Source organism: Eleginops maclovinus, chromosome 21 (genome assembly GCF_036324505.1).
Source record: "Eleginops maclovinus isolate JMC-PN-2008 ecotype Puerto Natales chromosome 21, JC_Emac_rtc_rv5, whole genome shotgun sequence".
NCBI classification, from domain to species: Eukaryota; Metazoa; Chordata; class Actinopteri; order Perciformes; family Eleginopidae; genus Eleginops; species Eleginops maclovinus.
In genome coordinates, this window is record NC_086369.1 from 16,305,897 (window position 1) to 16,320,866 (window position 14,970).

The 14,970-nt window shown below is 45.6% G+C and overlaps 1 protein-coding gene across 1 annotated transcript; it reads left to right on the forward strand.

Annotated features, from left to right (window-relative positions):
* The first annotated feature begins 2,072 nt into the window (after positions 1-2,072).
* LOC134858031 (musculin) lies at positions 2,073-3,365 on the forward strand. Its single transcript, XM_063873878.1, has 2 exons — positions 2,073-2,488; positions 2,836-3,365. The coding sequence occupies exons 1-2, from the start codon at positions 2,120-2,122 to the stop codon at positions 2,917-2,919; spliced, it is 453 nt and encodes a 150-aa protein (XP_063729948.1). The 5' UTR covers positions 2,073-2,119; the 3' UTR covers positions 2,920-3,365.
* The last annotated feature ends 11,605 nt before the right edge of the window (positions 3,366-14,970 follow it).

Below are 14,970 nucleotides of genomic sequence, written 5' to 3' on the forward strand. Positions count from 1 at the left end.
TGATGCATGGATCACAGGGGCATTGTGGGAAAACAGAGCAATGCGTCAGACATCATGAGCTCGCCACCTGTCGCTCTGCTGCAGAGGTTGTGACCCCTGAGAGTCTCCGCTGACGGACGAATGTTTGCGGCCCCTTTAAGCTGCTTTAAGTGATATTTGTCACTGTTGCCGGCGCTGGGTTTAATTATTCCCAGGGTCGGAACTATAGCCATCCATCACACGGGGATGTTTGGGACACATTTACAGTATTTTACCCACAGAGTGACTAATGAGCGTGCTTGTTTTATCTCGCTGAGAGTGAAGGAAGCAGCAGGTGGAGATATGTTGTGTTTAAGAAAAGGAGGAAGGAGGAACAGTAAGGAGGAAATCCAGGCAGGTTTGACCTTCATATCTGACATTATGACACATGAGGATAACCTGAGTTTCCCTCTAAAGTCCAGCTGATGTCAGGTCTTTACAGGAAAATGCATTGAAGAGCGGGATTATGGGAAGCCTGGGAATGTGCCCTTGGATTAAGGACGATCTTGATGTGTGAAAAAGGGGAATTTGAGCAGAGGAACACTTTAAAATCACCGGGTTTAAACAGCAAACATGTGTCCAGTCCTCCTTTAGAAAATGAGGACTGCAAAAGTAAACATTTTAAATAAAAATGTCATTATTTCTTTCTCATGATCGCTAATTAGTGTATGACTTTTTGTTCACTTTGTCTTGTATTTCTTTGTTTTCATTGGACTCCTCAATGAATTGTTGTTCCTTTTGTTGGCCATTATCTGGATTAGATGCAGTCATGTGCATGTTAAATAGACAAATAATACAATTAGGAAGACCATAATTAAGACAACTTTGGATAGGCTGAAGGTATTAGCACTAAGGCTGGGTGTTGGGGGGGGGGGGGGGGGGAGAGAGTTGGACTGCAGCTCTCAGCTCGGTGTAGCGTTCAGAGGATTTTCAGTTCCTCTCTCCAGTGATTCTGTCCAAAATCCAGCATGCCTCTCAGCTGCAGTTAGGTAACTCTTGGCAGAGTCGTGCTATTGTCATAAAATAAATTCACACACATTATGTGGAATAATAGCTTGCAGGGAGCTGGGAATATCTGGAGAAAATAAGTGCTGCATGGACACTTTTTTACTTGGAGAAAAAGCTCCTGCAAAGGCTTGCATTTCTGAATGTAGTGCACAGTGTGTTTTAGACTTTGATGTTTGCATATCTCCCATGCAACAGATATCTGAAGAGTTTGCTAAAAAATCTTCCTTTCAAGCAGCATCTCTGCACATCTTCCCTCTCTTGCTCTCATCCTCTGCCACCCTTTAGAAAACTGTTTCCTGGACACAAAACAAATGCAAAAAATAGTCGAGATGCACGGCAGAACCAACGTGTGATTCTATGGGAATGAAGATGGTGCCACACCCTCGTCATGCCAGCGCTCCAGATGTCATGGGAACCGGGAACAGCTGGGCCGGTGCTGCGTGTGAAAGCTGCTCCATCTGCAGAAACACAATCCCTCTGTGAACCCAGCCGAGGATTAGGGACTTTTGATAAGGTCCTCAAGACATTTCTATCACCAAAACACATCTGTGGAGCCGGCGACTGCAGGAACTGTTTACTATATGTTATGTGCATTTGTAAAAGATGCAGGAATGTGTGTTTTATTATCAGGGAAGTTATGCCCTGCTTTAATGCAACATATCAAATGGATTATCTGGATCTGGTGCCATCAATCCTCAGAAATCCTGCAGTTTAATTCACTTCTCACTTTGCAAACAATAACTCACACATTTACATCTGTATTATGTCATCATGCTGCTGAAGAGCAATTTGTGTTTAAGAAATAAGCACGAGGAGATCTGTGGTTTCACTGAGGTCATGGTGGCTTGCAGAAAAAGGGGGAGGAGAAATGCTCTGCACAGATGCCAAGTGCAGGACACTTAAATTAGAGGGAAGTTCAGCATGAGGCATGTTTCAGTTTTAGAGAGAGCTGCAATTTCTGCAAGACCTCAGGCTGTTGGTGCTGTCGCTTTGTCCAGTGGTGATCAGACTGCAGGGTTTTTTTATACTTCCAACCTCCTGACCCTACTCTCATAAAGCTGAGCGTCTCTGCAGAGCCACAGGTGGAGCAGCCATGTCCACCGGCTCTGCTGCCAGTGATGCTGAGGACTATGGGACATGCCACAGGAGGAGGAAGGTCTCCTGCAGGTTTTCAGACGAGGAGCTGGAGGACGAAAGGAGGATGAAGCACAAAGGGTCCAAGGGGCAGCAGAAGGAGCCGAGGCAGACTCAGAGGAACGCAGCCAACGCCAGGGAGCGGTCCCGGATGAGAGTGCTGAGCAAAGCCTTCTCCAGGCTGAAGACCAGCCTGCCCTGGGTCCCGGCCGACACCAAGCTCTCCAAACTGGACACGCTGCGCCTCGCCTCCAGTTACATCTCCCACCTGAGGCAGCTGCTGCAGGAGGACCGTCTCCAGAGCAGCTTCGGGCATCCGGTCAACCTGGTACTGTTTCAAAGATCGCATACTGAACATATTTTATTATGACCTTTAGTGTGTTGTTTCTTAAACAGTGCTGTAACTAAGTGCATTTACTCAAGAACTGTACAATCTTTACTAGATGCATGGTAAAAAAACACCCACTTCTTTGACATACATGTGATTAAAACACATCATAATGCATCAATGATTATATTCAACTACAGGCCGTTGTGCAGAATGAGTACTTTTACATTGATGCTTATGGTTTTGTACTTTTAATGCATGACCTGTAACAGAGTATTCCTCAGCTGTAGTTTTCCTGCTGAAGTGAGAGATGTGAGGTGTTAATCCTGTCGTCTCCTCTCTGACAGACCTGGCCCTTCCTGATGAGCGGGCGATCAGAGGACGGTCCGGACGTCCCGCCCTCGGTCAGACTCTGTGGAACGACAGCATAGATCCAGCTGTGCAAACCACATGGAAACATCTGTCCTCTGTCCATCATCGCCCTGCAGACAGCATGACAGTGTGGGTCTGAAACTGTCTGCAAATGCCCCGAGAAAAGACTTCAAAACATCCCTGAACAGGCTGAGGATGAGTGTGTATTTACAGCATGCCAGTAAGGACAACAAAGTGTTTCCAGATATAGTTTCTTGTGTGCATGCAAAGGTGTTGTATGTTTACACCGTGTGTAAGCTCTGGATCTTCTGGACATCAGATCCACTTCTTGTTTGTGGTTTTATTGACTGATGGTGAGAAGTTCTGCAACCAGAATGATCTCTAAAGAGATGCCTTGATTTGTCTGTCTGAAACCCAAAGATATCCACATCTTTCTGATGTTTTTGCATGTCTAGTTTGCCACCATGTGTTGCCATCACTGAGCTGACTCTGCAGCTGGACTCTTTTATACCTGACAGTATTTATTGTGTTTGTGATGTGCATTTGTCTTCTTTCAGATAAAGTTTTAACTAATGGTTGTCCTGCATGTCCATGACTCTTGGACTTTTTTATTCACCTTTTAACTGTTAATTCACACCATCATGATGTGCCACTCCCTTAAAGACTCCTGTCTGAGTGGCACCAACAAACGTTTGTAAAGTCTGTAAATGTTTGGAAGTATTCAGAGCAGATTCATGTATTCCAGTCTGCAGCTCAATCTGGAGACGGGCCGCCGTGTCATCAGACGGCATGCAGTTGTCTCAGTCAAAACAAAAAAACTTCACACAGCATTTGTCAAGAAGTCAGGGAGAAGTTCACACACACACACACACACACACACACACACACACACACACACACACACACACACACACACACACACACACACACACACACACACACACACACACACACACACACTTAGCAGAGAATAATGGATGACAGTGATCTCTTGATCTGGAGTCCTTTTATTCTGTTAAACCCCAAAACGATGTGAGTACAGACGGATGGAGATGTGAGGAGGAGGAGGAGGAGGAGGAGGAGGAGGAGGAGGAGGAGGAGGAGGGGTTTTCATCAGCTCTGTGTGCAGTCGCAGCTGTCCGAGTTTCCCAGAAGTCTGAGCAGCTCTCTGGGGAGGAACCGGGCTAATGAGCCGCCTTCTCACACTCAGCTGCTCCTCCTCTCTGCACCTCCTCTCCGCTGCATCACACAGGAACTTGTAAATGTCCGACCTGCATCCTGACTGCACTGGAGACGAGGTGCCATTAATCACATCACGGCACGTCAACACACTGATGATGTTTGGGGCTAATCTGTACGAGGGAAACCTTTCTATGCCAATGTATGGAAACGTGCAGGAGGTCACTGCTGCTGCTGGGATTAAGATTCAGATGTTTCAGTGAAGCTCTCTGTCATGTTACATGAGTGTCATCTAGTGGAGAGGAGGTGAAGAGGGAGACCATGCAACTCCAAGTCAAGACAGCATGCCCTAACTTCTCCCAAGTAGTTTGCAGAGTGCATATAGAGTCTGACAATTATAATCTCAGGTTTAAAGTCGTTTCCTTTATTGCTAATATTTATTTTAACATCCTTCCTGTACTCTAACTATTGTGCATCTTAAAATGTGCATCACTCTCTGAGGTTGCACAGTGTTAACCCTTCAAAACACGACGTTACGATCCCAAAAGTAATGCATTATTAGCATGTTTTTCAATAGTTTTAAGGAAAGACACAGCCATTCATTTATTTTTGCACTGGTTAAGATATTGGGTTTATTTTGCTTCCATTACAAGTCTTATTTCAGTGACTATCTCCATGTGTGTATTTCCTAAAGTCACCCCATCCCTGTAGTGTATTCCCAGACATGTAATTATACATCTGGAGCAGTCCTTGTGTATATTATATTCCAAGACCCTCTGTGAGAAGAGTAGGAAGGTGGAGACACTTTAAGAGGCCTCAGTAGAAACCACACAGGTGTCAGTGATGCCGTTAACGAGGACTGATTCACATGCAGACTCACACACCTGAACCTAACAGAGCCCTCGTTAACCTGATCACTGACACCTTTGCAGCTGCAGGGGGAAGACCCAGAGATCTCTGCAGATTAACGAAACAGAAAAACACTTTGGAGGTTTACAACAGGACAATAAAGAGATCATATAAAAACCTAGAGCTGAGATTAAGGAAGAGCATTAAAAGATGATACTGAAATGCTTAATTGATGCAATTCAGTTCCTCTGTCTGCTACCTTTGCAGATGTACCGTCAATCTGTAGGATTTGACGTGCAGTGCATCATTGTATCCAGCAGAAGGCAGCATTCCCTCACTAAACACTGCTCTCTTTGCACAGATGCAGATTGGAAAACTTCTTGGCATGCATTTCTTATTTTTCCCTCCTCGCATAATCACCAAACATCAAATGTCTAATTAGCTTTTAAACAAACATGTAAATTAGAGAAGAACAAAGTGTACCTCCTGCTCCTTTGTGTGCTTCCCTCACAGGAATATTGTCACGTTAAATCACCTTTATTTATTTCTGTTTCAACCTTTCCCCAGAAGTGTTTGATTCAGGCAGAACACACTGCTTTGATATAACACTGCAGCGTCAGCACAGTCCAACTTTGTAGGAGAATTTCCATGAACAGGAAGGAGCTCTCGGTCCAAAGCCAACATCGGGGGGTTCAGAGAGAGCAGCTCTAACTTTAGCCCACAGTTTGTTATTCAGGATCAGTCTCCCCACTAACGAAGAAAGGGATATGTAGATCCTGAGCTATTTCAATCACGTCTTTAATGTACAAACCTCTGTTCAGGAAATACATTCTTTCCAGGTGTGAAGAAGTTGACCCCTCACCCTGAGCTGCCGTCCTGGATGATAAATGTGAAGTCACAATTGTGGTTTTTCTGTCAGGAAGGTTCCTAACAGAGTGAAATGACCTGGAGGTTTCTGAGCTGCAGCCATGATGAGAGCTGTTTGAATTGTGTAAAGGAAAGGAGCTTCAATGCGTCCTTTCACTCTCTCCTTAAGGTTGCAGTGGACCCTCCTTTGGGTTATCTTCCCCTCGACTGTGCCTCTTGTCCTGGTTGAAGTTTTACTCCACTGCTTTTTTCATTTACACGAAATTAAACCCAATTTCTTAGTCAACAAAAGGCACCAAATTGGAATTATTTTTACTACAGTTTGGATCACAGGGATTATCAGAGCCTGGTCGATGCTATAACTGAAACCACATCATTCAATGAGAGCAGGGGTCTTGTATTTGTCTTGAGAGAAATGTATCATGAAACCATCCATATTGTTGTTGTTGTTGTTGTTGCAGGTGAGGAAAAGACAAAGGACCTGGTTTTCTATAAGACCGCAACCCTTTCATGAAGGTCATGATGATAGAAAGTGTGTGTACGAATAAATAACATATCAAAGGATTGATTTGATGCCCTCAAAATGTGTGTGCGCGTGTGTGTGTGTGTGTGTGTGTGTGTGTGTGTGTGTGTGTGTGTGTGTGTTTGTGTGTGTGTGTATGTGTGTGTGTGTGTGACTTCCTGTTCCTGTGTGCAGATGACACACTCTCTGTCAGACGGTGATTGGGTTACAGTGAGAGAACGAGGCTCTTTGTGGCAGGATGAGCCGTACTGAGAGAGGGGAGGCATGGACAGGTGAGGAGGGTGAGCAGAGGGGAGACAACACAACACCCCCCCACAGCACCCCTGCGGCCCTCTCTGGCCTCGATACATGGGTCCTGATATTTGTGTTTGGAGACGTCGTGGTGCTGTTTACAGATTATCATCCCTCCTCGCCTCTCTGTCTCCCTCCCTCACTCCCTCTCGTCTTGTTTTACTCTCACACCGCACATTACTCCCTTTGTGTCTGCATGTGTAAGGCGTGTTAAGATACTCACCTGCAGATGTGCAAACACTGATATGCCTTACAAACACCATGTCATGCACGGATATTTTTTGTAGACAATGGTGCACACACTGTTGATTTCACAGAGAGGAAATTAAAGTCCTGCACTTTTCGTTGTTGCTTTTTTTTCTGTAAACGTAAATTATGAAGTCCAATAAACTGGACTCTTACAGATCTTTGAAAAGCATTAATTGACATCTAAGAGTAAAGCCTGTATTGGTATCCAAATATCCTGCAATATCAAGCCTTTAAAGAAATGAAAAGACCGATTTTTTGAATGGTTTCTGTCTGAAAGTGCAACGTAAAATCCCAGAATAATTGGTTCTATTTGAACATCAATTTTTTACATTCCGTACCCTACTGTACCGTACCGTACCCTACCTGTACTGTACCGTACCGTGCCGTGCCCTACCCTACTGTACCGTACCGTACCGTGCCCTACCGTACCATACCGTACCGTATCGTATCCTATCGTACCGTACCGTACCATACCGTGTTAGGTTGTGTGCGTCGTGTGGTGCATTGACACAAACACTGCAGAGTCCTCTGGGTGTGTTCCTGCAGCTTTAATGAGGTCAAAGAAGCTGTTTTGGTACAAGCTTAAACTCTGAAACCCTCTTAACCTGACCCACGTTCACACAGTCTGATCCCGGCCCCCCTCCCCTGCGGTGGCATATTTCCCCCAGTTCATCTTCTGACATTACAAAGACGCCCTGACAATAGAGATGATATTTTTTTCTCCTTACAATGGCTCCCAGTCTGTGCTCAGGGCGAGGGCTAGGCAGGGTTTTCCCATCGCTGTCACATAGGGCCCCGCGAGGGAGACGTGAGTCCCGGGGCCCGAGCTGTCAGCGGCGCAGAGGGATTAGCCATTCAAAGGGACACAATGGGCTGCGAGGGGCCCGGCCCTTTGTCATCAACCGGGTGCTGAACCTGTGCTGGGGCAACAAGAAGTGACACACCTGGATTAGAAACCTCTTCTTCTTCGTCTTCTTCTCCCTCCTTCTCTCCGGCCTGGGGCTCAGAGGGCCACATCAAATGTGATCTTCAGACACAAAGCCCGAGTAGGAGATTCTTTTAACCATTGTGTTGCATGTTTGATCACCTCAATCAATCCATGCACAGTCCTGTTTAGACTTCACCTCGCAGGAAAGATGCAGGACATCATTTCTCCTCCTTTAAACCATGATGATGCTTGTGAGTGTTTAATCATCTCGATCAACCCGTGCAATGTTGTTACAAGTCTGAATAAATGTCAGGAGGGATATCTCTGCAGGCATCACTCTTATTTTGATGTCACCTTTGACCTCTGGGAGAACATGTCCTCCCCACGTCCCGAGCAACTAAACCCCAAACCCGACCTTTTTTCCCTGAGAGGCTTGAACTCTCCGTGACCACATCGGAAATCAGAGCGATTTCACGGACACGGTGCGGAACGTGATGTCCTGAAAAATCAGAGACACTCATTGAGTTCTGTTTTTGTTGTTTACGGCCCCAGCAGAACGCCCAGGCTGCACAGGTGCATCACACACACTGTGGGGGTCAGAGACATGACGTCATCTCGGGGAGGAAACTGTGTTTCAAAGACTTCCTCGTCATTACAACATCCCATTAACGTTGTTGAACTTCTGTAACAGGGTTGACCCCACACACACACACACACACACACACACACACACACACACACACACACACACACACACACACACATATTTTTTTCTTCCTAAACTCAAATTTTAATAGATTTTTTTTAGATATTTTTGATTATCTTGGGTTTTTATTAAAGTAGTTGCTTTTTAATTTGCTAATAGAGACTTTTATACAGAAATACCTTATACCCATTGTATATCTGGACTCATCATAAATCATTTTGTTATATTTAACATTTTTGAAGGTTTTCTTCTTCTAATTTAAATCCTTTTTTTAATTCATTGAATGGATTTTCCATGCACAGGAAATGCTTTTATGTTCATTTGAGTAGAAAACAATTCAATGAAATCCACACAATGAACTGAGTTTATTATTATCACAACACATTGTCACTTTTACATTAAAGTACAGTTCAGTAAATGCAGTGTCTATAGGCCTTTCTATCTGACTGGTGTCCTCTTCTTTAAGTCCAGTCGCTCCCTGATCTCTTCTCCACGCAGCACAGTCAGTCAGAGCACCTTAATGTACACATAGAGACATGAAACCCTGAGCATCCCCCCACCACTGTGTGTGTGTGTGTGTGTGTGTGTGCGTGCCTGTATGAGTGTTTCCCTGCAGCAGTCGGAGCGCCTCAGTCAGACTCCACATCTCCAGGATTAGTTTTATGGTGCATCTTGTTCCAAATTGCTGGAGAGGGGATTGTCATTACGGCCATGATGGTCTCTGTGGGCTCACCTCCGGGTCAGCATCACACAACGAGACGCAGCTGACAGCGACACTCAGCCAGTTAACGCTGCGTGACGGATCACCTGTGCGTGTGTGCGTGCAGGTCTGTGTGTGTGTGTGTGTGTGTGTGTGTCTGTGTGTGTGTGTGTTCCCCTGGAGAGGCTCTGTGGCCAGATTGTGTATCAGGTGGCACGTTAATTACTCAGCCTGCAGAAAGGGGGCTGTCCCGCTGCATGGAGAGGAGGCTGGTCAGAGAGGCTACCCGCGGGGAGAAGGTGGAGAGTGGCACATGCACACACACCTACACACACACACACACTCATACAGGTGTGCAATCAGATCAGCATCATGCCTCGCTGTTTCTGTCTGATCTTTTCTAAAAATACTTTGAGATTCATTCTGAGAGAAGTGTGTTAAAGACACACTATGACACTGAAGGTGTTTTTAAATACAGATTGTGTGTGTGTGTGTGTGTGTGTGTGTGTGTGTGTGTGTGTGTGTGTGTGTGTTTGTGATTATATACCTGTTGGAGTGAATGGTAGCTGCCCTTGTGTAAAAGGACAGTGGAGACGGACAGCGACCTTTGACCCCACCTGACCCTGACCATTCCCCTGTGCCTGACACACACACACACACACATACAGACTCCCCCCTGCTGTCCGTCAGATCAAAGCTTGGAGGTTGAGAGGGTCTGACCCCCATGGGAGAGGCGGAGGAGGACCCTGCTGGTTGGCTGCACGGCAGTGTGGAAAGAGGCAAACAGGCAGCTCCGAGAACACACACGTGCGCACGCGCGCACACACACACACACACACACATACACACCTCGGGGTGATGGAGTCCTAAATCCATGGAGGTTTGTGAAGGCCATGCATGACAGAGGAGGCCGTTCGATCTGTCATCATAGACACACACACACACACACACACACACACACACACACACACACACACACACACACACACACACACACACACACACACACACACACACACACACACACACACAGCTTCTCAGTGCTGTATCTTCTTGTTCCTGACCTCTCTAAGCCTCGCTCTCCCTCTGAAAGCTCGTCAGCTGTTAGCCCGCGGCGTTGATTAATCTGCGTGAGGATGAAGACAGACCCTGGTGGGCGTGTAATCACCATAATCACTTAATAATTATGTTGTATTCATAAGCAGCGGGTGCCTTATGATGTGTTTACTCTGCAGCTGATCAGATCTAATCCCTACTCGGTGCTACAGAGTGTTTTTGTAATAATGATAATCATGCATTTGTAATTTCGTTCTCTTCTAAGTGCGCCATGACGGTTCATTTGCATCTTTATTGCACATAATATCAACAATCCCTGGCTCGTGTTCCCCCACGTCTCTGAGCTGAGGCCCGTAAACTGCTCTTTCACAGCATGGGATGTCCTTTGAAATCCCAGAGACACCTGATGCTCGTTGGAACCCCTTCACGCGTCTCCTGCTCGCCTCGTTTTTATGGAGCCTCTTCAGCAGAGCCCCCCTCGCACACACTGCAGTGTATCCATTGACTTGCACACACTCTGCTGTCTGTCCCCCTTCCTTTACAAGGTGACGAAGCTCGCCTTGCTGCAGCTGGCATCAGTGAGGCGGGCGCTCCCATGTGCTCGGTCTGCATGGCGCTCACGTTATCTCCAGCGAGGGCATTTAAAGCTCTATGTGTTTTCCACATGTCCCTGACCGCTTTAATGACCCCGCCTCAGCTGTGTGGGAACCAGAGAGGAGGAGGACATGCAGGAACACCGAGAGGAACCAATGCACCGTAACACAAGGTGTTGAGAGAATTACAGAGACTGGAGACAACTCGATTTAATCTGTCACGTTCAGAGCTTTGCCATGAAGCTCTGGGACATTAAAAATATGTATCAAGGAATATAAAGACATCTGCTTGCATGCATTCACAACTCCATACATTAATACACTCCTGCTCTCCAGGTGTGAGGACATCCAGGGATTTTGAAGCACAACTCGGTCTTATACATTTAATTTCTGCTAATTTAAGTCAATACTCTTTTTCTAAGAGCTGTTTGCACAACACATATGCACTTAAGTTGAATTTAAATAACTTTTAAAGTATCATACAAGAAAACCCGCTTTATGGGAAGATAACAAAGGTTTTCCAGGATGTTTTTATCCAGCTTTAAGGAGTTCTGCGTGCACACTAAACCCCCCATGACTACAGTAAATGAAAAGCAGGTAATATCAGGAGTAAAACATCACTATGTCCCCCACAGAAGCACCCTGTGTTCAGCTGATCCCGCAGGCCTCTGAGAAGCTCTAAACGGCCAGGATGACCTCTTCACTCCTCACCCCCCCACCCTCCCCCTCCTGGCACCATTGGCGCTGGGTGGCACCCAAGAGCCACTCGGCCCGGCGGGTAGAGTTTCAGCAGCTCACATGTTTTAACAATTTCCTCCCCCCTCCTTCTCCTCTGTGAAATTATGCTAATTTCTCAGGGCAGTTTCCTCGAGTCTGGAGCACCAATTAAGAGTCTGTTTGGGTTTCAAGACAGCTGCTGAGGAAGCCTTCAGAAAATCAGATGTAGCACAAGATGAACAAACACTACGGAGGAGGAGAGACATGAGAGGGCAAAAAGAGGAGGATAAAGAAGCTAAAAAATAAAGAGAGGTGAGGCTGATAGTGACACACATACAGGTGATAACAGGGACAGAGAGAGGGGAAGATGTGGAGGTAAAGGGAGGCAGAAAGAGGTCAAAAACACGTTTAATTATTAAGTATCAACATGAAACGTCCCCTTTTGATTGCCTACATACGACAATTTATATAACAGGGTTTCTGATAGTGTAAGTTTAAATATGGAAATGAGGACTAATGTAGTGCTAACTTTTGGAGAATTTAGGAGAAAGGAAGAGACAAAGTACCTAAAAAAACTCTGGATGTGCATTTTGGAGGTTTCCCTTCCACTAGTCTGAAAGAAGACATGGTTTGGAAGAAAAATAGCACAACATATTGCAAGTGGAGCGTGTGAAAACATATATTTTAGTGTGTAGAGTCTCACCTTAAGGATGCCCCTTGAAGGCTTGAAAACAGTTATCTCTAAAGGCAAGTTTCGGGCAAATTTGGCTCCTACCAGCTCCAAAAGCCTCCTTATTTGAATCCCTTTGTAAACTTCATGGGTCAACTTTATTGAGCCATGCATGCATGAAAAACCTCTCAATATTTTCCAAACCCAGCACAGATCATAGCAGAGAAAGAGACCCTTGACTTTGAGCATATAACCTCCAAGGACAGGATAAAGGGTGGTCTCCTACAGCTGCAGGTAGGGTCATACCTAGTGTTACTGCAAAGCACAGAGGTCAAAAACCTTCCCTTCCTTCCCACTGGAGGTCCATCTTTCCTGCAGAAACTCCCCAGCTCCGGATACTCTCCAGGAGAATCTGATCCAGGCGATTGAGCCGCCTGGATAAAGGTTCCTGGAGCTCCGTACGGGGAACGGATGGAGGTCACGGCACTAAAGCATCGCCCTAGGTTCAAAGGTGGGCACGAACAGACAGATCCGTCTTGGTCAGGAGAAACCATTGAAAGGAGGGCATGTAATCGCGGTGCGGGGCGTGACGGAGCATATCGTTATTAAATGGTATCGTTAAAGGAAACAGGAGAGAGGTCAGATGTGGTTTAAGCCGCCTTATTGTGACATTTAAGACGAGCTGTCACTGAGGCTGGTGATAGATACTGGCTCAGCTTTGATGAGCTTAGCCCCCATAAATAACAGGATGTCATTCTGAGAGAGTGATTCATTCATGAGGACATTTCAATGTTAAAGCTCTGATATATATCTTAATAACATCTTCCACCAATGCAATTCCACATGTTTTGCATCAGTTTTTATCTAATATTGTGTGACTTTTCTGTCCAAAATATGGAGTTGCGTACAACATATTAGCAAAATGCATGAAAAGGTACCAGAGGTTTCCTTAAGTGTTGTTTCTGGACGTGCACATTTGGTTTCTTACCAGATTTAGTTGGAGTTAAAGACTAGCTCAGCTGGATAAAGGTTAGTAAATTAAACACGTTTTGTGGAATTATTCAATGCAAAAAGTGTCAAAACAACAATAGCCATTCCAAAAAGTCACTGCTTCTGAGTTCTGCACAAAACCACACATTTTAGTTCTTATAATTCATGTTTTGTACAAATTAAACAACACGTGTTAGATTTTGCAAACTCGGGAAAGAAACCAGGCTTGCTGTTCAATAGTTTGGAGTGTTTATGCTAAGCTAACTGGCTGCAGGCTGTGGTTTCAGATCTTTGGAGACATCGGCTAAGAAAGTCATTATTTTGTTTCCTGTTTTATTTTGCAAAGCAGTTTGTTTGTGTTTCTGTTTGTTTGATTCTTCTCACCTGCTACTCCTTGTGTTTTGCATGCCCTCCCCAGCTGTGTCTTGTCTTAGTGATTAGTCCTGAGTCTATGCTTGTCTTCCTGGTTTCCTGTCTCCGTTTGATCCCTGATTTTCCGTCTATGTCCTCCTGGTTCTGCTACCTGTGTTCCCAAGTCTTCAGGTTGTTCCTTTGCTGTTCTCTCGTGTTTCACCTCACCGACTCCCCTTAGTGTCATGGTTTTTGTATCAGGTCTCCCACACTCAGTGCTTTCTTTCTTCTCCTTACCCCTTCACAGTTTCCTCCCCGGTGTCTCCCAGAGATCTCAGTGCTGCAGCATCCTGCTCCACGTGGTCTACAGCAGCCACCTGTGTTGTCTTTGTGGCACTGTCATCTGTCTCCCGGCAGGCTTTGTGGAGTTGAGGCCGGGTGAGTGCTGGTGATGGAGATAGAGCTCTCTACCGGACAGGACTCCCTGCTGCAGACACAAGGAGGGGGAGACCTCCTGGGAAAATGGCTCTCTGTGGAGAAACCCGTCCACACGTCTGTCCTGAGACTTGATGGAGAGTTTCATGAACGTGCAGCATCAGTCATACCTTCACCTGTCAGACTGTGACAGCTTCAGGCATCACCTGACTTTATGTTATCTATTGTCACTGAGACGCATAGTTTAAAAGATGCATTACATATATTTAAGGTGTTATCAACGAATCTGGTTGTTTTATTGGTTAATTTATAAATTATTTTGCATATAAAATGTTGAAAAATTGAGAAAACATCAACATTTAGCCTTAATCCTAAGGGGAAATATTACATTTAGAAGCCTTTTCGTTCAATTCATTTGTCCAAATAGTTGCTGATAAATTTTCTGATAAAGTGTTTGTTGAAATTGGTCAAAATATGACGCAGGTCTACAGTATATACGGTAAGGGATTGGATGTAAATGTGTAGTGTAGCCCGAAATGATCATTCATGATTCATGTTTATATTTGTATTTATGGAATATTGAAATGTACCTTAAAGTCTACAGATCCCAAAGAACCAGAGCGACAGATCTTTGAAGGAAGGAGAAAATGTTGGCTAAATAAACAGCCTGGAGTGCTGGGGGGTCAGGGTTTAGGCACTTCTTTATTTATCATTACACCAGTGGGTATGCTAAACACCCCCGGACAGCGCTCCATATTCACAATTTTATTTACCCCTCACCCGGGGGGGGGGGGGGTGTTGATAAATGGCGACGAGACGCCCTGGGACTCCCCTGTTTAAGGAGCGGCCGGGCGATTTATGAGCACCCTCGCAGGCCTCGCTGTGATTAATCGACGCCGGCCTCCGTGGCCACAGGCAGGGGGGGGGGTGGGGGGGTGGGGGCGCGGCCCTCCACTGTTTGGATAGGGAGACAGCATCAAAGCTGCCTGCTGCTTGTGTTAAGAAA